The sequence below is a fragment of the Haemaphysalis longicornis genome, unplaced genomic scaffold, assembly GCF_048455015.1.
Source record: "Haemaphysalis longicornis isolate Haplotype H1 unplaced genomic scaffold, Haemaphysalis longicornis Haplotype H1 scaffold_3, whole genome shotgun sequence".
Classification (NCBI taxonomy): Eukaryota; Metazoa; Arthropoda; class Arachnida; order Ixodida; family Ixodidae; genus Haemaphysalis; species Haemaphysalis longicornis.
In genome coordinates this window covers 175,143,370-175,170,981 of record NW_027526335.1, presented here as the reverse complement: position 1 = coordinate 175,170,981, position 27,612 = coordinate 175,143,370, and the positions used below count along the sequence as shown (strand labels likewise).

Below are 27,612 nucleotides of genomic sequence, written 5' to 3'. Positions count from 1 at the left end.
TTCCAGTCGGAATTTTTATCAGCCCAATCTAATCTTTTTCTCTCGACAATTGTTAAAGATTCAGTTTTACCGAGATTGCGCAGAGCCTCAGGGTGTTGTGGGAAGATACTGCACATGACAAATAAGGGATCCGACATTTTTCGTCCAAATATAAATGAGGTGGAATCTTCTTGATCAAACCGTGCGTTAACATGGCCTATTTCCCAGTAGTTCCACACTAGTATGAAAGATAAACAGAGTAGAAATATCAGCATCGGGTACTGCAATTATATATTCAACTGTCACTTGCGTTATTTTTGCGTTACTTTGAAAGCGAGGCTTCTTACCTAGACCCACATCCGGCCCCCCCGTTCGTGTCGAAAGAAAACTCTTGCGAATAAAGAAAAGAAGTTACCGTCACCGCCAGGAATCGAACCTGGAACGAGTAGAGAAACGGAGCCAGAAACAGGGGCACAGACCTCCACCGTGGAAGACCACCTGACCTCCATTGGTACATATAGGGACTTCACCGCCGCTCCCTTCTTTCGTTTATCCGCGAAGTGGGAGTTCAGATATACCTGAGATGCGTTCTGTATGCCATAAGGCATGTTATCGCAATAAATAAAGTCTCGCTTAAGACGACACAATACATGTCTGGCAGATTGCGGAACTGATCACGCCAAGATGCCCCTCTGTGTAACAGGTTTTTCCCGAACCCACTAAGGTTGCGTGAAAATAGCTCCATCAAATACGCGTCCCTGTGCTTTACAGGGTGCGGAATAATTTCGCTTGCTGGTGAAACTTTGTTTTCTCACGTGGCGAAATATTCGTCATCTTAGCCTTAGCATGCGACCAACGACGAGTTTTGCACTGCCACCTTGCTCCCAGATGGCAACGGCCCCGATAGAGAATGTCCAAACAATTTCCTAGAGGCTCTCCGTCTCCGTGAAGGAGCTATACTATTACGAGACAATGCCGACCACTTTTGCGATACACGACCGCCTGAAGAACGCTTAGAACCACTCTCAGCTGACCATTCATGACCCGAACCGTTGTCTTTCTCAACACAGAACTACTCTTGAGTTTTACCGCCCATGCCACCTCGGCACGCCTTTCACTTCGCGGATGGATAACCACTGATTTAAAAATGTCATAAACAGCCCGATGCCCTACTGCGTACGTGTCTCAAAGGAGCGAATCGTACGCACCCACAACCAAGGCCACCAAAAACTGGCAACTTACAGAGGCACCCTGGAATTTCGGACGTCCCTTCGGACACATTTCAGCCATTGTGGTAAAAAGCGCAGAATGCTTGAGATGCTCCTCTGAGCAAGTGAAGTGGGAATCGGGTGAATTCCTTCTGATTCGCAAATCAAAAGGGAATAAAAATAAGTATACATTATTGACGGACCGCTCCACTGAAGTTCAATCATATTATGGTTCAGAATATTGCCGCGATCCAGGTATGAGTTTGTTTATTTATTGTTTGTTTTTATTGCCGGGCCACGCGCGGCTGTGTTATCTGCGTTCCAAGCGAAGCGCGTCTTCCATTTTCACTTTTATGCGGCACGGGCTATCACATTCAGATAAGCAGACTGTTTCGCCCTAACCCAGAATAATGTTCTCTGATCTACAATGTTCTGGATGTGGATCGATGGTTCCAGAAACACTTGCGCCGAAAGATAAAAGCCTGCAGAGCAGACGCCGCGGCATTCGATCTCCGACGCTCGCTTGAGTACGTCACTTTGCTGACTGCTGCTTCGCCGCCCGTGTATTATTTGAGTTGTTAGGGTAGCACAAGTTCGCTCCAATAAACTGTTTTTCTTGAAGACAACTGCGTCTTCTTTGGCAACGTGACAATATTCAGCGAACTTGAGAGCATTTTAACGCTGGTATCGAACATGAACCATTCATTGTAATTTGTTGAATCCCCCGTGGGCATCTAGGGGGAGTTGGGGCCCACTGCTGAAGTGGGCAACGTGGCGGTGCCTGGACTGGGAGGCTGAGGCTTACTCTCCCCGCTTGCCGGCTACATATATGTGTCCCGTTGACCCTCTTAAAGGGACACTGAAGTGATATGTAAACATTGCGGGATTACTAGCGCAAATTGTAGTCCGGAGTCCCCAGGCCATGTTTCGACCACTCTAGGCGCGTTTACGCGATTTTATTTAGTAGAAAAACTAATTCGAAAACGCTGTCCTCCTCTCTTTACGCTCGCCCATTTTCTGTGGCGTTTTCGTGTGACGTCAGGAGGGGATGAGCTGGCAATTGGCTGCGCTACTGTACGGCTCCCCGGCCTTCAGACAGAGTCAGTCGGCCCAGCGTTTCGTCCGCCGGCCGCCGGCGGGTCGTCGCAATCAAGGAGGTTAAAAAAAATTGCTTGGTCGCAATTCGTTCGCTTGGTTGAAACGAAGCCAGGACACGTTTGTGAATGAAAGAATGTGCCTTTCTTTACCTGGTTTGTTTGTACACTGTATCTAGCTCCAAGTCAAGGTCGCTTCACACAATCGCTGCAGAAGCGCACATGCGACGCTTCGCTGTCTGGTACGCCAGTAGGAAAATATAAGGCCTCTTGAAGGCGGGAGAAGAGTCAGCGAAGTCAATATAGGTACTAAGGAAATAAAATAAACTGATATTTTTACCGTACAGCGTAAAACTAGGGCGCGGGAAGCACTTTTTTGCGCTGAGCGAACAAGCACAGCGGTCAGCAGCACGACTACGCATCTGCGAACGCTTTTCCGTCTACGAAATGCAATTGCTAGACGTGAGCTACTGTGGAAACTCGGCCGACGCTTACTGCACGAGCGCAGTACAACAAATAGTCACCTAAGCTGCTTGAAATGCCAAAACTAAATAAAATTCCCGCGCCTTCCCGCGAGGGGAACACGAGTAAATGCAGAGCATTGGGGCCTCAGTTCGGCGGCGTATGCGCCCCGCTTCACGGCGCTTGTCTTCTGCTGTCGATAACGTTGCCTCTCGTGCACGAAGTGCGGCGTCGGCGGCACACTTCAATCGCTTGCGTTCGGCGTCGTACATGCGCCGTTTCGCGGCCTTGTCTTCCGCATTTGACGACGACGACGGTTCCGATGTGGAGGAGGTAACGGGGTCTTCAACGTGTGCTGGGACGCTGATGTTGGCGCGTGCCTCAGTACTGGTTGAAGGCAGTGTTGCTTCCATCGCTTCTTCCGTGATGCTGGAGTAGCAGACACGAGTAAACGTGGGAGCAGGATTCAACCAAGAAAGGAAGGAGCGACGCAGTGACAAGCAGCGCGCGGCCTTCCATGCCCCACCGTGCTGCTATCACGCACCTGTTACGCCGAGATCGCGACGGAGCGAACGGACTGACTACGACGCATGCGCGCGCCAGCTGCTGTTGAGAGAGAGGAGGGAAAGAAAGGAGAGGCGCACCTGCTGCGGACGCGAAACTGTTGACACCGTCCGACGCAGGAACAGGCGCGGCTAAGAAATGCTCTGCATTTAAAAGTGTAAACCGGTTGTACAATATATACCCTATATTAGCAAAGGCCTCGCATCCCGCTCCGTGGCTCAGTGGTCTGGGGCGCTATGTATGTCACCGCAAGTGTTTTGCAAGTCACGAATTCGAATTCCCGCGGGTACGTGCTTGCTTTTTTTGTAAGTTAACTTTTTTGTTTTCCGCCGATGTTTTCTATATTGAGTTCACCTTTTTTTGGGCCGCAACGTTCATGGCTACACGAACTAGTTCACAAAACGCGCGCAGGCTGGCACTGGCGCGCTAACCAGTTCTCGTTGGCGTGCTGTTGCCATAAGCACCGACTGCTTGCAGGCAGGGGGCACAGGCCAGAATGAACAGGCCCTTGGCCTGGTGCGAACACGCTTTTTACGATACAGGCATGAGGGAGGCAAGTTCCAAATATGGGGGAAAAGCGCATGACATTTGGGCGTCTGCGGGTACGCGGAGGGCGTTCATGCACTGCGTAGGTATCGGCTAGTGAATGCTACGACTACAAGCCGTCCTGGGAGGCTTATCTTGTGCATTTTACAGCCGACAACATGACAGAAGCGCGGTACGGTGATTACTGAGATATTGAGGATGTCCATCCAACAGCGCCATTGGTTATGTTTTACAGAACCGAAACCGAAACTTGTTTGATTGCTAACCATGGGCATCGTCCAATCACGGCGCCCCTCCTCCCGACGTCACAGCCTTAGTTGGTGCGGCCGCCGCAAACCGCGCATGGTAGTTTTTCTTCTTTCGCGCTTTGTAAAGTAATTACCGATTTGTCAACCGGATAAACGATGAAAAGTGTGCTAATTTGAGCCAGTCTACGCAGTGCAAGCAAAAACGGCAGCTTGACAAATTCACTTCAGTGTGCCTTTAAAGCAATCTCGAAGAAATTAGACGAAAGTAGCTCAGAGTACGACATACAGTTGACAACTTTCTACGGCTTGAAAACCCATTGGTCAGATACTTTTTCGCAACTTACTCGTCGTCTGTCATGCTCCAGCATTTTGTTAAGGAAAGCATGCTACAAAAACAGATGCATCAGCAACTGCAAATCAAGTGCACAGACGCTAGCACCGTTGATCTCACCGTTTAAAGAGGTTATGACGGTAAAATACAAGTTTGGTTATGAGAAAGGCTGATTTTTCCAAAAAATACGATACGAATATATTTTCTCAAACTTTGTATAAACAATGGAAATATCAAAGAAAACATAGGAACCGGGGCCAACTCCACAGCCAATTTACGGCACTTGTAATATGACGTCACGCAATCTTGTTTGTGTGATTGGCGACCGCCGGATTAAGCCACTGCGAATAAACATGACTCAACGATAGTGCCGCTAACCAAGCATTGTCTTTGTTTATTTAGGTTTTTTTCTTTTACCGCCCGGCTGTGCCGGGCTGTGTTATCTGTGTCCCAAGTGAAGCGCATGTTCCATTCTTTCTTTCTGATGCCGCACGGATTATCTCATTTGATAGGGAGAACGTTTCGCACTAACGCCACCAGCCTGGAATATTCTTCTTTTAACTACAGCTTTCTCGATTTAATTCGACGGTTCGAGAAACACGCCGCCGAAAGATAAATGCCAGTAGAGCAGACGCCGCGGCATTGGACTAGCCGACACTCGCCTGCGCACGTCACTTTGTTGGCTGCTGCTTCGCCGGCTGTGTATTTCTTGAGTTGTTAAGGGAGCACACGTTCGCTCCAATAGACCTGTTTTTGCTTCAAGCCAGCTGCGTCATCTTTGGCTTAGTGACATTATCAATAAGGTGACTAGTTTTTTCTGATTGTGTCACGTGCATGCCAGCATGCAGTTCTTACGTCCCTTTTGTCTATAAAACGACACTGCAGCGGCAATTTTGAAAGTTATTCTATATTTCTTGCCTTTTTTCGTTAAAACCGCTTTTCTCCGCTCGTAGCGAGCTGGGTGAGTTTTGAAATGACACTTCTTTAAAATTTAGCAAAGTTGTTGTTTGCCTGCATGGCCCATATAATAAGTACTCGGCAGCCTAACCCTTCGTATTCTTAAGTGGGATTCCGAAGAAGGAAAGACCAGGTTGAAGTACCACTGGAAGGGAGTCTTCCCATTTTATAAATAAATAAACGCAGTGTCGCACAAAATGATCCTGCTCGCATCATGCAATTTCGCTTGCGAGCACTCTTTCGTAATGGTTTTCACAAGGGAGCCTTACTGCTGTCACCTCCTTAATAAACGTCGTCCTTCTACTGCAATCATTTGTTGATTTACTTAAATTCTGCAATACATATCTCGAAGTTCAGCAGCAATAGGCAACACGTATAACCTCAACCACAGTTCGGAATTATCGCGTTATAACTTGGGTCTACCATGTATACGACTTCTGCTATTGCAAGACGACAGATATATCTGGCGCAGCACTGGAACAAGGACTGTGATGACGCACACTTCGCAAGCGGAATTGTCATCTCGCTTTCTGAGAGAGTACTCAATATGCAAACTTTCTTGTAGACGTAGGTCAATCTGAAGTACGTTTGGACAATACGCATGACAAACGATATTACGAACTAATTTGGCACGTTAGCGCCGGCTATAAATTTTATTCAGCTAGTCAAACTGCATTCTCGCCCTAAAATGAACTAAAAGAAATGTTATTAGAGTATTTTGTTAAAAAAATTCAAGTAGTTATAACTTTGCAAGTGAATAGTTTCTACAAGTGTCTCAATGAGTAAGGCCTCAATTACAAACGCAATAGGGGAAACCTTCAGGGTAAATTTCTGATGTTTAATATCTTACATCTCTATAATACATTCGCTGCACGCCGCTCAATAATTCTATTTTCAAATTTTGACTGTCACTTCAGGTTGCCCTGACGCAAAGAGCCTTAACCGGGACTTCCTGATGCGAAGGGATGCTCTCTTCAGCGAGGTCTGTCTGCAAATCTCGAAGTGAAACAGCTTTTTGTAAATCGTTACTTTCCGTAGCGCTGAAAGGCAAGCGGGCCCAAGACATAGAAGACGATTTGTGTAGTTACGGTCTACTGATCGTTTCGCGTGGAGACGTGTCCTATCCTTGCGGGACCACAGCATGGTCTACCCAAAACCAAATTTCGTATTGTATATTTCTAGATGAATGGATCGAAGAAGTGCTTAGTAATATAGCGTCGTCCTGCTTGTGGACACAACCACATGGTGGTGTGATGATGATGATGATTTTTTGTAGCGAGCAACAGGCGCAGGTGTCCAGGAACTCATCTTGTAGTGGCTTCCTTAGGCCGGAATATCTTGGCCTGGGCTGGCTTTTTATGTCCTCGTGCCTGTCCTGGTGATTCACGTGGTTCGAGCTAGTAGGCCGGTCAATCGCTGCGCCAAGCATGTGTTCGGTTTGGTAGTGAAAACCGGGGTTGGTTGGCACGCCCGTACCCTACAGTAGAGGATGCCGGGAGGCGAACACAGGTTACAGGTGACGTGGTATTGATAGGGGCAGATTGATTGAAGCAGGCTGTATGCATCTGTTGGTCCGAGTACGTCGGTGGTGCTGGCTTTACGTGTTGTTTGTTTGTAATTCGGTGCGGGGTATTTCCTTCGTTCATGCTGACACTGGTCAAGTATGTCGGCATTCTTTGGAGAGAAGGAGTAGCTTGAGGCAGCAATGGAACTTGTTCCTTTTAGGACACTGGCCCGGTACAAATGCACGCGGCCGGTGTCATGGGTAATCTCATTACTTTCGAGGTATTTGCGCCCAGATTTACTGATGATCTGTATCTCAGAGAGCCGAGGATAATCTTGATTATGCTTTATAACTATTAAGGGCAGGCTCCCTAAGAGTTCAGCACTGTAAACAGCGTCGTCATCCATCCTAGAGGTTAGGGCAATGGCAGTTTCCACTGCTGCCTCTTTAGCACTGCGAGGCAGTGGGTGGTCGCTTCTTAACCTGCTGCATTGGTTAGCGATGCGAAACGCGCTAGCTGCAACACGAGTATCGCCCTCACCGTCAGTGAGAACTAGCTGGGCGCGCATCATTTTGTGATATTTGAACAAAAGCATCGGCACGTCCGGGTGAGTCCACGGAACAGTAGCAGCCGCAGCACCCCAGAAAATGCAAAAAGAAAGAAACGCTTTGGCTTAGAAACGCTTTCAGATAATCCGGAAGGCCCAGAGTCAAGATGGAAGAAATGAATAAGCCGAAAAAACGTCATACTACGCAAACCCAGCAACGAATGCAGCCCTTGTTACGACGTTGGAATCCCACCGTTAGAAACCAGGTGTTACCGTTGGGAGACATCCCCGAACTGGGCTCCGTTGCCTCCCTCAATGCGAATGGTAGCATGGTGAAGAGCGGCCACAAAAGATTCTGCCTTGGTGACGACGCCAAGAAGCCGAATGCAAATTACACTGGTTTACTGCATTTTGAGAGGTGAGCCATAGCAATACAGGAACACAGCCCTTCCGGGCGAGGTTGCAGAACAGAACTCCACCAGAGGATAGCATAGATTCGCTGATCCAAAACGAATGCGAACTACCCGCCGGGAGGGCGGTTTTATACACGATAGCAGAAACCTGCTACGCGCCTTCCCCCGTGCTAATGTGCACACGACCCGCATATGGTACAAACACACACAAAACTCCGAGTTCGTGAGGGGCCGGCAGCAGCGGTGCTCCTTGAACCTGAGAAAGGGGGAGAGCAGATCTAGACTGCGGCGTCCGCTTAGCACGGTCGTGTACTCCCAAACCATATCCCCTAGGTGCCCAGGCCGACCACACCCCCTAAGCAGGGGCGCAGCCAATGAGGTTAAAAAATTGCAATTTTTAACTTCCTTGGACGCAGCACCGTGACGTCTATATGTGGGCGACTTCATGCGAGGTGGATTTTTTCTTTTTTTCCCCTCCCCTCGTTTCGGCTGCTTTGCGGGGGGCCGATGGTTTCGCTCCGCGGGCAACTTGTGTTGTACTATTCATATTTTTATTCCAGGTATTTCTTGTTTATACATTTGTATACTTTTTGCGTGTGTGTGGCTCACAGTTGAGGCACGAGCTGTGACACAATGCTTTCGAATTAAAAGGCCAGACACTACAGAAATATGTATATGTGGTAGCTAAAAATGCGGCGCAAGAAACAGACACAAACTGCTCATCTATACCCATCAGTGGATCTCTAAAAGTGACAATTTTTTGCCGCTATTTGGACTTCGAGATCACTATCGCAAAAATAGTGCGCTAAGGAGATAACTTTTTTACTGAGTTTTATCTCTGCTGCGAATACCGTGACTTCAAGCTCACGGGCAACTACTCATTCGATCCAGCGAAAAGAAATACGTATCTGAGTGAGTGTAACACTGCAATAAATGAGAGGCCATGGGGCCCTGGGGGAGCAAGGATGAGGAGAAAAGGTGAAGGTCACAACTCGCACAATGAACACAGTTGCAGTCTTGGGGTCCTAATCGCAAAATTAACACATTAAAGTCAGTCAGTGGCAGCAAAACGCACAGTTCACACTTAAATGTATAGTTCATACTGTGGCCAATGCGCTTCACACTGAAAACAGTGCACGCTGCAGACAGTTCACATTATATACCGAACAGGGAAGTCGGCCAGGCTGCTACACCAATTTGTAGAGTCTGTTTTCAAGGGCGTACTCGGTAATTGCTTCTAGTGCGGTGGGATCGTCACGGACCCGACTAACATGTTCCTGTTCAGTCGCAGGGGCGGGACCTAGAGTTAAAAGCTGGTGGCGATTACGGTCGAATAATGGACAGAGCCAAATTTAGTGGTAAGGATTTGGTGTGCCTTCCCGATTACAGGGGGAGCGTCAGCGCCATTCGGATCGTGCTGGAGCTGTCTATTTATAAATAACGTATCTTATGCAGCAAAATCTCTGTGTGCATGAAGCACAAATTGTTAAAAATAACTAATCGACATTGGCAACAGCGTGAGTGGTAGCACTCATGATTACTGATATCAAACTCGACCTGGTGGCTTCAGTGAAGAGACTGTGGTCAATAGCCCTGTACAGAAGACATATATCAAACTACTCGAGTACTTCAGTTGCTGTACAATCCAACTATTACTTAGCCCTTGGTTGGTATATATTTTCGATATTGTTTCCCTAAAGTGTTATGACCAGCAGTGCAAATTATGCAGAATCCATGACCGAGTGTACAACGTGTACGTTTGAGCTGGTGTCTTTCTTATCAATGTATCACCCTTGCAAGAACGATTCACACCTTCCATTGCTGTTAACAAAATGTGAATGTTTTGCTTAGTGGCACTGTTCCTGATAAAGAATAATGCAATGAAGTTAATGTTAACGAAATTCAGTGTAATAGTGCTTATTTAAGTGCCAAAATGTAGCATCTCATGCAGCTGTAATATTTCGCAGGAGAAGGACAGTTCGCAAATGTAGTCATGGGTAATTGGCTGCTTTTCTTGTAATCCTTACCTGCACCACCTAATCGTGTTTTGAGGTGTGTATATAGTGAAAGAGCACCCAACTCAATTGTATACCGTTCTGTGTGCTGTAGAATGAGCTTTAAATGAGCGTGTTTGCTTTCCGGACCGTGTATAATTTCCACATGCACGTGAAAGCGTCCATCCGCGCGCGCGGACTTCGAGCACCGAGTCGAGCGCTTATTTAGGAACACGATCGGAGGTCAGTGTCAACTTGCAGGTGCGCAAGAAGAGCGCGGAGAGATCAGGGGCTCAGGCACAAAAGGTTAGCTTCTACCACATGTGCGTCAGCTTCCCCAGCGCTGCAGGCCAGCCCCGCCCACGGAGCGAAACCATCGGCCGCCTGCCAAGCAGTCGAAACGAGGGGAGGAAAAAAAAAAGAAAAAATCCACCTCGCATGAGGTCGCGCACATATAGGTAGAGACGTCACGGTGCTGCGTCCAAAGAGGTTAAAAAATTGCAATTTTTTTAACCTATTTGGCTGCGCCCCTGTTTAGGAGGTGTGGTCGGCCTGGGCCCCTACGGGATATGGTTTGGGAATACGCAGCCCGGTCAGGTCTCAAATAGCAGATACGTTACCTGTCGCCGCAACGGTTTAAGTCGCCGACAGTGACGCGCCCACGCGGAAGGCGCAGGTAGTGCTATAGGCTCTGCCACAAACCACAAGAGCACTGCACGAAGCTTGCAGCATGCGTGACAAGACTAGCGGCGCACTGAATCGTAACACCGTATAAAGGAATAAAAGAAATGGGTGCCGCTACTGGTTAAGCACTAATTTATTGGCCGTAACGTTATAAACATGCCGCAATTGTATATTCGACTTCGTCCCTGCGGTTCTTGTGAAGCCGTAACAATGGGAAGAAAAATGCTGCATTTTGCCATCAAAAACCTGGGAGAGAACCTCCGGCTACCTCGTCTAACCATGCCTTTCAAAAGAAACCAGCGTTCGGACGTGGAGATTGCTGAGTGAAAACGACGGCCGCTAAAAGTGCTCGTAATCGATATACAATGGTATGCCCGGAGACAAGGAGTGCGTTAGCTGAACAAGGCGAACGGAGATTCATTCGATGATGGTTGTTCCGCAACGAGAATGTGACCGCAATATAACAGGAGCGCGGAGACGGAAGCACCCACGTAATGAAGAACACAGGCGGCAAGCCGCGGATAGCTCTCATCGTGACGGTATCCTTAATCAGCTAAAATAATTAATCGATATTATGGAAACGAAGGGCGACGCCTTGTGAACGCGGAGGATGAGGAGTGGATTGGTAAGTCCGTCTTCGGGATCACCTTCTTTTGATGCTTCAGAGTGTCGTCTTCTGAAGCCTATGTTCTCGTGAGTAGTGGTGCTAACACCCTGTCTGCTTCGAAGTGGCACTCCCAATTACTGTCATATAAAATAAACAGCCGGTGTCAAGATTATGAAAATAAGGCAGTTCTCGAATGTGAAGATTTTCGTTGTCGCAATAATCAGGAACTGCTGCTAAACTATAGCGTCTAATACCGCAAACACTCTTCATGAGATGCCTTAAGAGAACTACATGTTTCTTTCTTTGCACGATACCCACACCGTCTTAGGCATTACAGTGGGGGGAATTACAAACCAGCGTAGATACGTAAGGCAACATCAGTTCTGCAGCCACTGAAACACCAAAAAACAGAAAACAAGAAAGCGCGTAAACCACACGCACATCCAGCAGACGCAAATAGTGGAAGAATGCGCAGTTGGGCTTGTTGGGAATGCATGCTTTCAGGCGAAGCGCAAATGTTGATACAGGACGAGACAAGGGATGCGACGAGGATGAGTGCTCGTCCTCTTCCCATCGCTTGTCTCGTCCTGTGTCTAGTTATGCGCTTCGTCTACAGTTAATTATTGCAACGTTACAGCAACGTCAAAAAGCAGCCAATATTGTTCTGTTTACTAATGGTTAGCGAGGTAGACAATTTTGAGCCACTTGTGGTTTGAGGGAAAAAGATTTTTTAAACACATCAGCTTGACAGGCAAATTCAAGGGCCTTGATCCCAGGATCTGCAAGCTCAGATTTGTAATGAGATTCGACTATGAACTTTTCCCGCCTCAGTTCAGTAATAGAATTGTCAATTAAATGGTCATTCTTTAACCGAAAGTTTCTGAGGCGGCTTTGTAGGAGTCCCCATTTCAATGTTTCCTTCGTTCTTGTGCGCTAAACGCCATGGTATAACTTTCGGAGACCCAACAAATTAGTAGACATCAACTTGGAGAGGCGTACGTTATAACGTGTCTTTCTCATTCCGAGAAACGGTTATGGCGAACGCTGGATCTTTTTTTGCCAGTCTTGGCCAGTCTCCCTAAGCGGGTATGCTTGGCTTGACACACGTGCACCGGGGACGCTGGGTGGTCGTCGCGATTCCCGCACACATGAGCGCTAGGCATTTTGTTGATTTTCGTCACTGCCAGGGGGCCGCCGCGAGGCCCGCGCTCACCTGCGCGCGCTCGGCAATTTCTTGGTATTTTTAACTTCGGGCACGAAAAGTTGCGATTTGCTAATTTTTTTTTCGCTGTAAAAAAGCCAGACAAGCCATTACAAATTCGGCATGCGGAATTACGAGCATTGGCAGTTCGTTTTCTATAAAACCGGTTGTGGTATAGACTGGTTATATTTCGTATTGCGTTTTAAATGCTTTCAGTGTTTTTTGTGGTTACCTTGTAACTGTTTGTGAATAGTGCTGGAAAGAGGATATTTTGCGGAGGCAGTGCAGACTTAAATTCGCGCGCTGCCTTCAAAGTTGCATTCAGAAGGCAATTGTTTAAAGGTACGATATTATTTTTTTCTTTTTCCGGTAAGACAACGCAATACCTTCACTTCATTCCGCTGGCGAAACTTGCGTGCAGAATCTTCTGGCACGTGTTCCAACGGTTGCAAAATGGTGCGCTATTTCAATGCAAAAGCCCCACTTATGCTCTATTTAACAGCTTGAAATAGCAAAGTGTCAAGTGAAAGAATTTCGAGTAGCTTAGATCAGTGCACCTAATTATACATTGTTAGGCCTTGTACATGTTGAGCTCTTTAATGATGTCATGTGATAGCAAATTCTATGCTAAAACCGGATAATATTTCGCGTACAGCGTGATAAATGTTTGATGAAATACTTACTTGTGGATTTTTAACAACGCGTGAGCAATTCATGATTACGCTTTGTGAGCTTCATGTTCGGCTCGATACGTATGCCTTGCCCCGCCATTAGAAGCCCGCCACAAGCAAGCCACTTGAACATTGCACCAACCGTAACTGGAGTAGCCAGAGGGTTGGCCATGTGTGAGAAAACGCCCCGAAAATTTTGCCTCTCGCCCTGCCTTCATTCTTTCCGCCTGTTCTCCTCCTGTGATACTGAAACAGCTCATCGATATACTAAAATGGAAACACAGAACTACGAAGAGCGTCACCTTGTTGAAACGATGTCTCCACGGTATCCTGCATCTGGTCATATTTTTATGCAGTTATTAGAGTGAACAAAACAACTAACCCTTCGGCTTTAGCAAAGTAGCAAAATTACTGACGTATTGGTTGTGCGTAAGCTTTCTCTTTTTATTCCTTTTACCACTGGTGTATAATCCTCTCGAAACAAGTTTCTTGATCTGCTACTCCCATGTTTACGTTGGTGGTTTTGCATGCTAGTCATCCCGTTTGCCCCCCTTAGAATCGGAATCGCCTGCCTGTTGCTCGTCTGATTGTCTACCAGTAACGTATGGCGACTGCGTTCAATGGAATATGGCAGCAAAACTATGTACAAATATCTTACAGATGCTGTTAACGCTGATGCCAACACAAAAAAAAAAGGTTGACCGCGTAGACAAAACAGCGCTTGGGGCGTTCCGCAACCTCGCTCAAATAATCACTGAAAGAAGAGTACAAAACGAAAGCCTAATGCCAGATATTACTTTTGCGGCAGAAACCTAGTGCATCAGAAAACGCCTTAGCCATACTATCCAGCAATAGGAAGAATAATAACAGGAGTAACGTTTAATGATAGAAAATGGGCTTCCGATATCAGAGAATTCGGGCGGAACATATAACTCGATTAAAAAAGAGTGGACTTGGGCTGGGCCATCGATGGGGTACCACGGCTACAGCGTGTCTGTGGGGTCGGAGGAGCTAATATTAGAGCAAAACACAGCTATAATTTCACAGCTTTGGAAATTGAAGCCTCGACTGAAACAGAACAACACTTTTGGTCGCTGCTGAAACAAAGATTGTTCGCGCCACGTCAGCGCTATGTTCCGTCATATATATTGACGTCCACACGCAGTAAGAGTAAGCCGTGTGTTTCTAAAGAACTGCGCTGTCAAATCCAGAAAAGAAAAGATAATATTGTGCCTTCAAACAACTGCCTACTGAATGCAACATTGATGAGATAAAGAATGAAGGGAATGGCCTTGCGCCTTCAGTGCAGATGCAACAACGCTGACCCAGAGCTGCAACGCCCGACTACGTGCCATGTGTGCAGACACTGCTCTGTGCGAGCGCAATTACGCGCTCGACGAGGTGCTAAACGAAGAATATGTTGTTTTCCAGACGCTTAGAGGTGGCCTAGGCTTCCAGATTTCGTGCTTGCAGAGGACGATTTTATCATTACGAACTGGCGGAACTTTGTACCGGCTTCCGGGGCGTGCTTCTCGACGTATAAAACCTGTTTATTATGCAGTCCCTCACAGAAGCCTTCTCTGTGTATTTGTACCGCTCAGCTGGTGTCGAATGGTCGAAACGGCCAGTTGAATGGCCGAAACTATTTAATAGCCGGCCGCCTGTAGACGTGAACCGAGAGAGCAATTACGGCTTCATGGACATGGTCAATAAAGGTTCGTGCGGCACTGTCACCCACAACTAATCGAGATAAGCAGACCTCACTAGGCTCAACTTGCGAAAATAAGTCGACACGATCAGTTGAAGCACTCGCAGCTGCTTCACTCTTGCCGGCATACAAGCTTCGGTTTTTGCATGGAGCACGTACGCCAGTGCTGTTTCACGTATGTGACCTTATAAAAGCCACCTGCGTGCCCTCGCAAGGCAGGCACGGGTGCAGCGCCTGGTTTCCCGTAGGCTGTACATCGGCAGAGTACTAGTACACTGCGACCCGCCTCGTGTGAGTACCCTATTTTGAAATTCACAATGCGGTGCGAACACGCCCTCTTATATCACAAAATAACGATTCTCAGTACTAACATATGGGGCTTGTCGTGCGCTTCAGGGGCCAATTTATCAAGAATGACGGGCATCGTTTTAAAGCGATGCCGTGTTGCCATGCACAAGCATGTATTCTCGAGGCGGGCCGTCGCTTGAGGCAGTGGGAAAGTAAGAAACAGGGCGTTCCCCCCCGCTGGTGCGCTCTCTACCCCTGATTCAGAACGACGCGCAAAGGGACGCTCACTCTTGAGCGTAGTTTTGGACCGGGGCCACAGCGTGCACCACCAGGGGGACACGCCCTGTGTGTCCTACAGTTTCCCGCTTCCCAAGCAACGCCCGCCTCGAGAATACATTCCTGTGCATGCCAACACCCCGATGGTTCAAAACGATGCCCGTCGCTTTAGCATTTGGCGTGCAGGGGCCGAATTCTCTAAAACGACGGGGCGTCGCTTTGAAACGACGGGGTGGCGCCATTGAAATGCATGTGTTGTGGGGTTGTGGCCGTCGCTTTGAGGAAGGTGTGCTGCTAGTAAGAGCAGCAGAAAAGCATTGTGGCAAGGGCACGAAGCGACGCCGACTGCCCCCCATCGTTTCACTTGTCGCTTCGTGCCCTTGCCACAATGCTTTTCTGCGGCTCTTACTAGCAGCACACCTTCTTCAAAGCGACGGCCACAACCCCACAACACATGCATTTCAATGGCGCCGCCCCGTCGTTTCAAAGCGACGCCCCGTCGTTTTAGAGAATTCGGCCCCTGGTCTCACGTCTGCATCCGCTATGAAAGACGACGCAAAAGTGCTTCCTCAAACGGACTTTCCGCGCATCGATAGCTAAGTAGAAATAAGTGCTAGGCGTGTGAATGTTTCGTTGAGCAAACCACCAAGTACGTTAACTTGGATACTTAGTTTTATAGTCAACTATAGCGTACACAATGTGGGTGGACGCCACGTTTAGGGCAAGGTAGGATAGCGTGTAATAGAAAGATTACACCTCTGTAAAGTTGTCCGTAACGTACACCCGCCCAATTTTTTACCAATATCACGGGAGCGTCGACCGTTCGGTCGATCAGCGCCGCGTGATGGAGTGATACGGCAAACTGGGCGAGAGTAGCCGCATGCGCATTAGGCAAAGGCTGCTGCTGCCATCGTCTGCTAGGCTGTTCCTACAGCAAACGGCCACCACTGATTTTTGTTATTATCTTATCACACTATGTGCCATACTCGAAATTTTTCTTCAAGACCAGGCACGTGGCGCTAACTGAAAACAGAGTAATCAGCGTTACCGAACGAGGCTTGCGCTCGGCAATGCTGATTAGTCTGTTTTCAATTGGTGTCACCTGCCTGGTCTTGAAGAAAAATTTCGAGTATGGTAGGTAGTGTGATAAGAAATTAACAAAAATCGTGGGCGGCTGTCTGCTCTGGAACAGCCTAGTAGATAACGGCAGCTTCGGCCTTTGCCTAGTGCGCATGCGGCTACTCTCGCCCAGTTTGCCGTATCACTCCATCACGCGGCGCTGATCGACCGAACGGTCAACACTCCGGTGGTATTGGTAAAAAATTGGGCTGGTGTACATTAGATTTGCGCGGAAGTGGACAGACGCGTGATGAAATTTTGATGATTACACAGTTCAAATTTGTTGAAGCTAGCGCAGTTCGCTTCAAGGTCGTTGTATTTATGCATTTGAAAATATTGTAAATAATCTTCCTGTCTTTTTTCTACGTATTCAGATCGTGGTTAATGCGTGTGTGTTAGGCTCCAGACGTTGTCCAGTTTTTTGTAAAAAAATTTGATTGCGAGTCGTTGCTTCCTTGAGCATGTCTCCCTTCTTTTTTCTTTCGCGCTCTAAAATAAGGCTCTTCAAGGAAACCGATCAACTCTGCTTCTATTATTACGCAGTAAGTTGTTATAGCAGCCACACCGCAGCGTGGGCTCCGCCAACATTCATAACAATCATGATCCTCCTGTTTGTGACCAGCGCGGGCAGAAAGCCTCTCCTATGTTCATCTAGCTCTTCCGGTTTTTCGATGCTCAAGTTCACTTTTTGTGCACCAATTTTCTGATTGTATCTCTATTTTGTCTACGGTATTCACTTACGACAGGGACAACTCGAAATAAGTGACCGAACACACGCTAGAACGTAGGCTCAGTTGATGCCACAGTTGCAGAGAAAATACCTACAGGTACAGTTGTGGAAAAATGAAATGCAAACAGAAAATATAGACCAGAACACGCAAAATTGAAAAAATACTGTTCGTTGAGGTCTAATAATGACGCCGTATTGGTGTATTTGGAATGCCACGCGTCCCAGCTTTATTTTTGTAACTAAGCCAAGCGTCATTTTAACCTGCGTGGAAAGAAATCGTGCAATGTCTGTGTTCTTGTTCACATTTTCGCGTTCGCGTATCATTTGGCCATGGCTGTGCATGAAACATGGGAAAGATAATCGTAGAAAAACAGTGAACAATGAACAAACCATTATCACAAACGTCACACTTGCTCTTATCAACAAAAGCTCAGCACAGTGCCGGCCTGTATCACAGGACGTGGGTTAATCCCACACGTGTGTACGGCAATCACCCGTCGCCCATGCGCAACCAGCACCCGCTCTCTAAAAAAATTGATCCAAATTTCTCCAGATTTCTCGCCTAAATTTCTCCGAATTTCTCCAAATTCCTAGAAGACACACATTGTGTGCAGGTCTTTCTCACAAATAGACAAATCAATTGTTCAGGCTTTCACGATAACTGGAGAGGGAAAAGGCGCGTTAGGTCACCGTCCTTGGCGCTGTCTACGAAGGAAATCAATTTTTTCGGAGAGCGGGTGCTGGTTGCGCATGGGCGACGGATGATTACTGTACACGCGTGTGAGATTAACTTTCGGGCTGGGATATAGGCAACACTGTGCTGAGCTTCAGTTGATAAGGGCAAGTGTGACGTTTGCGATACTGTTTTCTTTGCTCACGGTGTTTGTATGATTATCGTTTCACGTATCATGCTCATGTAGGCGTTGTCCGTGGCTCTATGGGATAAGCTGAGTTCTAGTTTTAGCGCGTGTTTCGTCTCTTTTGTAGTGCTGTCCCTGTGTTAATGTTTGCTGGAACAATACATTCCCTAGTTAACAGCCAACTCACCCACTTTCCGCGTTAGTTGCCCTCCATTGAGTCAAGATTCTGCTTTACTATTGGCCCGGTCCTTTGTTAGGCACTCTGTTACCGTGGTGGTCTACCGCATTCTCTGCATTGCATGCCAAGATAAAGTCCTCACCCTCGTCTTAAATTGAGTTGTGATGTCTTCCGCCCGAGTTCTCTGAATACCGGAAGCCCACTTTCCATTACTAAGCGTTCGTCCAATTATCCTTTTTGCAATGGCTGAATGGCGTTATGAACGCTTTTCTTCAAGGCGTTTTCTAAAGCACTACGTTTTTACAGCATAAGTGATAGATAGCAGCACGCTTTCGTTGTGCCCCCTTCTCTGCAGTGATTGATCGAGCGAGTTTGCCGAACGGCTTCAACCCATATTTGTCCTATGCCGTCAATCTATTTCCTGGTTGGGACCAGCGCTAAAAGCTTGTCTTGGATACTTATCAATAGTTGTACTGCAAGAGTTCTACTCCACCGAACGCAGTTGTCTGAACTGAAGGTCTCTTCCCGTTGAATATAACCATTGCGAGCACATTTAATGCGTATGTTGAGTTTTAAATCCAGCGGCGACCACCGAACGCAGTTGTTTGAACTGAAGCTCTCTTCCCGTTGAATATAACCATTGCGAGCACATTTAATGCGTATGTTGAGTTTTAAATCCAGCGGCGACCACAATGTTTTATGACGTACAATCTAGAAAAAGAGATTAAAACCAATATTTTCTAACGTCACAGGTAGGAACACCGACATTGTTGCATAAAACAATGTCGTCAAGTGCCGCAGAGGGACCACCTCCGTTATCCCCGAGGAGCATTGAAGAAATGGAGCGACTGGCCATGGAGAACGCCAACCCTCAAGTCAGGACTTACATTCAGATGGGAACCGGACGGTGTCGGACTGTGCGGGAAAACCTACGGGCCTTCGACAGGTAAGGAGGTGGGCTTAAACCGCTGTAGACGAAGACAGCGCACGCAAGAGATTTGTGTTTATCTTCAGAATGAATTTTTAGACCCAGAGAGCAGGAAAGGGAACGAAAAGGTTCGAAGATGATTCGAAGATGAACTAGATGATATCGGTGAAGTGAAATTTAAAGGAAAAACCGGTTCTAGCAGTGACAGTTTTTAAAACTTGTTCATTTTTACCTCCCGAGTACTGTTGTCGAATTTGAAGACAGGCTTGTTGAATTTGTATTGGTTCGTCGCTAGCCCCCATTCTTTCTGATATTTATTTGAGCGCCTTTGATAAGAGCGTAAAGACGAAGCTGGCAGATGCGCATCATCTCACCAGACTTTGATATGTGGATGACTATCTTGTTGTAGTTAATCAAGTGGCCAGAACAAGCTTGAATGATGTAGTAAATGGAGTAATTGAAACGTTTGTCAGCTCTTCAAAATCGCTTAAGTTTACGGGGGAGCTACCCAGCAATAGCTGTCTGCGGGTCCTAGATTTGAGCCAGACTTGTTGAGAACACGCACGTGTGTTGGCAATACAAGCCGCGTGCTGACAAGCAGCTGATTCCATTTGATAGCGCTCACACGAAATTAATGAAAAGAGTGGGGCCATGACATGCATGAAGGCAGCCTTAAACAAGTCTTGCGCGAACACGGTACAAGACTCTTTCAGTGAACAGATTGGCCAGCTGAGCAATGCGGGATTCTCTTCTGCAGTGGTTTCTGGCAATTGCGAAGCACTTCTGCAAAAATATAAACGAATACCGAAGAAAGGTGACATGCAAAAGAAATTTAAACAGGAAGAAATAAAGTTCACGTTATCCCGTACTGGCACAGGATCTCGCATGACCTCAAAAAAGTTGCTCAAAGGTACGACGTCAATGTATTGTTTAGCGCACCCTGCAAATTGGCGAAGGTTTGTTCTATGATGACGCAAAGGAAGCGGCAATCGTACTCCAAGAAGCACAGCGAATTATGAACAGAATGCACCACCGGAGTTGTCTATGAGATTCGTATGAGTTGTAACAAGTGTTTTATTGACCAAACGGGCAGATGTTTTAACGACAGCACGCGAGCACTGCTGGGCAGTAAAAACAACGCTGGGGGCCACATGGCTGAGCACTGCAAAAGGGGCACTCTGCAGGGTACAAACTGCACTCCGCTCTTCAAACAGGCCACGTTTTTAAAATGGGTCAGAGATAGGCAAGAAAGAGAGATTGTGGAGGCGTACTTCATTCCCAAGGCGGGGAACAAGTGCATCAGTACACCGTCGGTCGCATTATCCCTCAAAGAACTCGAGTTGTTAGATGGACACGTGTAGGTTAGCACACGTTGTTGGTGTGACGTTTTCATGACGTCAGAACAGTGTATTTAACCTAGGGTTTTTCACTAATAAAGTTTAGTTGGAAGTGGCGGCTTGTCTGTGTCTACGTGTTTCTTCTGGTCCCCGTTGTTGAGCGCCTGAAATGTATTCAGTATGTTCAACCAAGTAGCCCTGATCAGGCTTTTGTTTCTAATGCCCTTTTCTGCAACAAGAGCACTTTGTTGTAGTTTTGTGTAATAGTTGTTCCACATACAAATGCGCAATAAGAAAGCTTATAGAGCAGGGGTCGGCAACCGGCAACCTTTCGACGTCGAGGGCTGAGTTACATGAACCCGACACGGCAAGGGCCGGACTGCAAAAACGGTCGAGGAAGGGGGGGGGGGGGGAGAACAGGAGGGGGCGGCTTTTGTTGGACCAGTGCATAAAAAGGAAATAAAGACGATATCTCGCTAAGTGTGAAGATCGCAGGCAATGCCACTGTAAGCCATCTGGCGTTGTTCCTGTATAACCCCATTGGAGGTCAAAATTGCCGTGTCAGCCTTCAGCCGGAGAGGAAGTGACAAAGGAACGGGGGTTCTGACGTCGAGCCGGGGGCCGCATAATACTACCTATCGGGCGGCATGCGGGCCGCAGCATACTACAGTCGTTCTACAAGGATCAGCAACCTGCGATTCGCGGGCCGCTGGTTAGCTACTTCTGTTATAGAGAAATTAAGTATATTATAACGTCTTTTAACCGAAATGGTATGATACCCCAAATTTTGTATAGAGACCAGTTTTGCTCTGTTCATATGTTCATTCGCATACATGCGCATTTCATGATAGATTATCTTCAAACCAAACACCTAAAACTGTCTCTGCTTTTGATTGCTAAAGTCTGTTGGTCGGGTAAGTCAAAACTATAGTATATTTCAAGTGTTTATTATCCCGTGTGAGCGTCGTATAATTTGTTTTGCTCATGTTTAATTATAAATTATTGATAAGGAACCAGCGGGATAGAAGATGCGAGAGTTGGTTGAACCTGATTTCCAAATGTAGCACGGCCGTATTTATAAAAAGTATATCGGTTGCACAGGCATACATTATTGTTTTTTGGGGTTCAGGTATCCCCGGTATATAGTTTATTTGCAAGTTAAGTAGTGTCGTAGTGGGTATAGATTCCGGACGAACATCATTTATTATTCGAAGTTTGGCTGAAGCTATACAGTTTGCATAGTGATTCCGATTGGCTACGTAGTTGCGAAGTACTTCAAGGGGAAGGCCGCGAATACCGTTATGACAAGTCTTGTTACAAGGATTTGATGGCTTGTCGAATCAATCGGTTTTCGTAGATAAAAAAAAACAGGTGAATAGTATATTGTAGTCTGCATTTACTCTTTTTAATTATCTCAATTTTGATGTTCGTTCCCGCCATCTCGGATGACCTGTTTTTTCCCTAAAAGCATAATGTGTATCGCAAATAATGATATATTTACTACAAAACTCTGTAACTGCAGCACGTTTACAACTTTGTCAAATACCTTGGAAACCGCAGGGAGCGCCGGTGTTGACCGATAGTGTTTTGCGGTATATTCATTCCCTTCTTTATTAATTGGTGCTACCCGCACTGTTTTTAATTCAACTGAAAATATTTCGACCTCCATCATATAAATGCGGATATTAGACGGAACTCGACTCATAAGATCACTAACGTATTCTTGGGGGTCTACATGCAAGTCATCCAAACTGGCAGCAGTATTAAGCTTGAGATGTTTTATCATATTTGCTATTCCTTCTGGTTTTGTATGAAAGATTGACAAGAATTGCACACATTTGGGATTGGCAAGGACCGTGTGGCGTCCACTTGGGGCTTGCCAAAGTATAATTAAATGGCTGCCCGTTTTGTTAAAACGAGTCTTTCTTGTGCTACTCAAACACATAAATATTGGTGCACAGACCAAAAAGGTCTGTCTGTCTGGTTGGCTGTCTGTACAGTCGTCAAAACTGTTAACAACAACAAAACACGAGGTGCCTGCCTACGCTCAGAGTGGCAGCTCTTGATAGCTACAGCCGCATCTTTGGCGCCTGGTTATCGGGGCTCACGATGCTGCCCTACTGCACTCGGGTGCTTCAGCACATGCGCACAGCCTGGCTTAGCAGCCCGAGCGCTATCGTAACCTGCCGCTCTGTGCATACGCTGGCACCTCGTTTTTTGTTTTTGTTAACTGTTTTGACGACTGTATGTCCCTCGATACAGCGTCCCTGCCACGAGTTCGAACATTTCGTGAAAAAGAAGAATATAGAAGCATAACCTTTCCAAACGACTCAAACTGTTGGTGTAAAACATGTCTACAATATTGAGCGCAAATTGGAAACCTGGAGCACATTCGAGACAAAACTTAAGCACTTAGCCATTAGAGCTCCAGCTCTTTATTTAATCGTACACGATGGGGGAAGTGTTCACTGTCGCGAGTGAAACGCAACGCGTTGAAAATTACCCCACGGGCTGCAGCTGGTGGGACATAAAAGCAAGCACAAAAATTGACCGCATGCCTGCTCGCTTAACTGCAAATGTTGCCGAGATACAAGTGTTATGCTGCCCCGGCCATGTAGCTGCCCCCCACCCACGGTCTGCCGCCCGCCACTCACTCTGTTGCTTCCCCCCCCCCCCCCGGGTCACGGTACTCCTGTAATAAACACAATTAAGTTCGGCGTTCGGTCTCTTAAGTTCGGTCCTTTCCTGATAAACACAATTTTAAGGTTTGCTAAATTCCATTCAGTTTTTTGCGATGATGATGATGATAATTCGTGACCCTCAATTTGTATCGGGTGTTCAAAGGGATGCTGCACTATTTCTTAAGGATTTTAAAACAAGGCTTTACTACTATCGTCTAGCGATTTTGTGGAGGATGCGCAAGTTAACCTTTCGGCCGGATCGCGTGATTTGCCCCAAATCAGCGCATCGCGTGATTTGCCTGGCCAACTGTCGTCGCTGCGCACAAGGCCCCGTTTTTAGTCGTTCAGTTGTTATCTCATCTCGCGGTGGCGGCGGTGATGGCAATGGCCGCTGCCGGCTACGAATCGTCTGATTGATCGGCAGTACACCAAACCCGCAGTCTCCCACGCATGTCGCACTGGGTCGTCTCGGGCTATGTGACTCATGTTGCGCCGCGCTCGCCGTGAAAGAGGAACGCCGCGTTCGCCGAGAATGAAAGCGTGGCCGGGCCTTGTTCTGTGAGCGTTGCACGGGACCGAACGGCTTTGAGCCGTGGTCGGCAATACATCTACATCAAAGTTTAACCAAGGGAAACCAATACTCAACCATACTAATACAAGCTTTTGCTTTGCATATCCAAGGTTAGCCGGGGTAAGCCGAAGCCATTTTTTGTTGCTGTTATGCCACGAGCCCAATGCTTCAACTTTTTTTATATAAATATCATGACATATCGCTTCAGCATTTTACTATTTGGGGAGTATATTCCTTCTTTGCAGTGGCATGTAAAGAATCTGGACCCAGTTAAAGATTATGAACTTGGATACGCGGGACTGCCAATATATGACAAACCAATGTGTGATTTGTACTCATGCAGATGGCGATTCTTGCCAAAGGTACTGGCAGGAGTCGCCGTGAAGACCACAGAAGTTGCGCTGCTGAGTCGGACAGTCTCTATGCCAGTTGGAATCTCGCCCTCGGCTGCTCACAAAATCGTGCACCCAGACGCCGAGCTTGCTGTCGCGAGAGGTACGTAAAGGCAATTGTGGCCAGTTTATTGGATGTTGCAACACATTGGTTTGTAGTAATGATCCCAATTTAGATATTTATTTTCCACGAAATATTTCACTATGTAATGACTACGCAGACGTTCTTACAAAATAATGCTGCTAGCGGTTAGCTCAGAGCTGCTCCATGGGAAGTAACTTTGTCGCAAGTCGATAAAAATGAACGCTCGTCTAAAAGAGCACACAATGGGTTAAGAAGCGGTGACAGCCAATGGTACGACACATGGGGGGTTTAAAGGGGCACTGACACAAAACTTTCGCATCTTGTTTTTTTTTTGTTGCAATGTGTAGCTACTGACCTACTCATCACCTGTAGAAACCTCATTTGCTTCAGCTCGTGACGGTTGTTTAATTAGAGGCATTTTCAATGCGGCCAGTCGCAGTTTCGGTTTCAGCGGGTGCCGCGAACCGATAGATTTTGTGTGAACGAAGCTCACCACGTGACCATCGGAGGGATAGCACAGAGCAGAGCTGCCGTAGCACTGTCGAATCCGCGTCACCGGCAGTTTCTGCGAGTGCCGCCACCTACTGATCTCGTGAGCCGCTTAATTAAAAAGCGACCGTGCACATGACGCAGGCGCTGTGAGTGCAAATGCTGCCGCGGCTAGAGAACGACGCGCGACGCTCGAGACAGTGGATGGCAAAACGTGCGCTAGGAGCAGCCGGCCGGGTTTCCTACAGGTCCGCCAACAGATGTGTTCGGCGTAGCACTACGGCGGATGTTCGATCGCTGCTCTCGTGAGCGGTGCAGATGACAATTTTTAATGCAACCCATCATCGCAACATTAACTCCTTTCTCATTTGAGCTGCCATGGTTGCGACTTGGGTCCAATTTCGCGCAGCGGTAACCAGCGGTCACTCGATCTGCCTGCGCCACTTCACGGCTGTGGCCGCCGCCTGCACAGCGACCGTGCGGATTGCTCAGTGGGCTTTTCGCGTCTCCGGCGCGTGTTCGAGTCCAATGTAAATAAAAAGTAATAAGAATAGAGTGCTGCAATCGTTGTAGAACATTGGTCGCGGCCAGCTGCCCGACGAGCCCACGAAATCACGGCGCGTCCGCCACCAACGATCGGGTCGTTCGTTCTCGAGAGCAGAAGCTCCGTCCTCCGATTGGAGCGGCGGGCCGACGAAAAACGCCGGCAGTGCAGAAGCGGCAAAGAAAAACTCGTGACGTGTTTGGATGTTGTTTATTTACAAAATATCCAGGGGATCTCGATTGCGTGAGCTCCTCTGCTGGCTGCTCGGTTGCGTTTCGCACACTTTAAAATTGATTTTAATTATGGTCTAGGCTGTATTCGCCGCAGATATTTTGCAGATGATGTATGTGTGTTCACACCAATCTATCTCCGAAGTTTGCTCGCCTTCAAAATTTTGTGTCAGTACCCCTTTAGGCTTGGCGCGGCAGTGATTTGTTTTCGAATTTGACATTTGATGGCCATTTTGATAAAGGACAGGCGCGAAAGCAGTTCTAGGGACCGCAAACGATGTTTCGTCAGCTCTGTGGACGGGAAAGTGCAATGATTCCATTAGAATCCTGCTGTTGACCCCTCCAACAAAGCAGATATACCAGGAAGAAGTTTTTCTCTCAAAAGAACTTAGCATCAACAACAAATGACGTTGCTTCATTAAGGGTAACCTCCTTGATAATTTCGAACTTAGGCATCGTATAAATAAATATAACAAGGATTTGTGGGTGTCAGAAAATATTATGACAGCAAAACAACGCGAAGGACGAGACAAGGAAGAACAACATGACAGCTCTTCGTCCTATTGTTCTTCCTTGCCCCGTCCTTTGCGCTGTTTTGCTGTCTGTGAATATGTCCCATCCAGCCTAAATTTTTACCTTGTTGAAATCACAAAAAACATTGTCTTACTGGCTTGACATTTCAGGTTTACAGGAAGCTTTTTTTATTAGGTAGGACTCCTTTAAAACACCCATGCAGCCTGGCAGTTCCAGGAAGAAAGAATTCCTGTAAAGTTTGCGGACCCAGTTTTAATTACCTTTGACGGCACCTTCACTAGCGCATGTTTCCTGAGTGCTAAGCTTCACGGCTCTCAGCATCTCGTCCGCGAAGTTGCTAAAAGCTGGCTTCTCTATAACGATCTCTGGCGTCCTCTTTTACCTTCTCCGGGCTTTCCTGTTACTTTAGTATCACTTCTTGTCGTTCGGATGCTAGCCAACCCATCATCCCGCCGCGACACGATCGGTATCAGCGCTCGAAACCGGGTGATGGATAAAAAGCAACCCCAGAGCTCTGCCTGCTGTTTAAGTTGTATCTCTGGCAGTTGATGCCCATGGACACCAACGGGTGGGGTACCCTAGTCATATACCACTACACACTAAAATGCGATTCAGTGAGAGAATACCATCGAGGACAAAAATATGCTACTACCTCAGTGATTGTACTATTTTTGGTCGTGTGAATTCTGAGGGGTTTACATTCTTTAATCTCTGTGTAAACTACAACCGGTACATCAAAACAACGTCAAACCTGGTGCATTCTCCGGGTATCCGACATTGACAGGCATGGTTCAGATATTGGCAGCGGCAGCAACCCGACGCAGAAACGATCGATACACGGGGATTTCAAACGAAATCCTTCTCCAAAATAGCAGTAGCGCCGGAGCGTACCATTGTTTTCTGACCTGTTTAATGTATAGAGACAAGGCGATGCTTTCATCTGGCACCGAGTGTGTAGAAAAATATCAGTGTTTATCTGTCACATATTTTGCCGGCTGTTCTTGTTCTTCGACAGCGGCAAAAGAAGCTGGGACGGTGATGGTGGTCAGTCTGCTCAGTTCCACTCCACTCGAAGAGGTGGTTGCGGCCGCTTCCCCAAATGCTGTCGTGTGGGCCCAGCTGGGCATCCGGAAGGACCGTTCTCTCATCGTGCAAGACGCCCTGCGTGCCCAGCGGTGTGGTTGTGCTGCAGTTGTCGTCACTGTTGATCCCCCGGTCGTCTCACGCGATCTCGATCTCAGCAGAAGCAATTCTACACCGGCGCCGTTCAGCGAAATGTGAGTGTCTCTAGGGAAAATTACCTCACCTTAACTAATTCCTTTGAGTCCACCGCAACGATGTCCTTATCCATAAGAAGATAACGTCCTACTAGTTTTACTCCGCTAAGTGTCTCGGATGGATACTCGGTGCCCAAAAATGCGCTTACGCGTATTGAGAGGTGGAAGTAATATGATTAAGAGCCAACGCAGTGAGGAGGCCCGGTTACCTGACCTTATACCTTAGCTGGGAATTAAGTGATGAAGCGGCCCCGGGCCCACACGCTAGTGTACTCCCGCATTCACACGCACGTACACAGCCCGACAGAGAAAGATAGCCCTGAACAACATTGCGCCTGAGCATGTCGGTATGATAAGCAACTTGGGCTCTATAA

At 47.2% G+C, this 27,612-nt stretch overlaps 1 protein-coding gene across 5 annotated transcripts in view; it reads left to right on the top strand.

Moving 5' to 3' along the window:
• The window catches only part of LOC144175814 (2-Hydroxyacid oxidase 1-like), a 61,290-nt gene that overhangs the window by 6,783 nt on the left and 26,895 nt on the right, over positions 1-27,612 (top strand). For 2 of the 5 annotated variants that reach the window (XM_077704813.1, XM_077704814.1), the window contains exons 3-6: positions 6,307-6,371; positions 18,923-19,116; positions 24,031-24,182; positions 26,977-27,238. In XM_077704813.1, the coding sequence (XP_077560939.1) occupies positions 6,307-6,371; positions 18,923-19,116; positions 24,031-24,182; positions 26,977-27,238 (673 nt within the window). Of the gene's footprint in view, positions 1-6,306; positions 6,372-14,914; positions 15,011-18,922; positions 19,117-24,030; positions 24,183-26,976; positions 27,239-27,612 lie in introns of those variants that run through there. The other 3 variants (XM_077704817.1, XM_077704816.1, XM_077704818.1) reach the window with 2 other exon arrangements.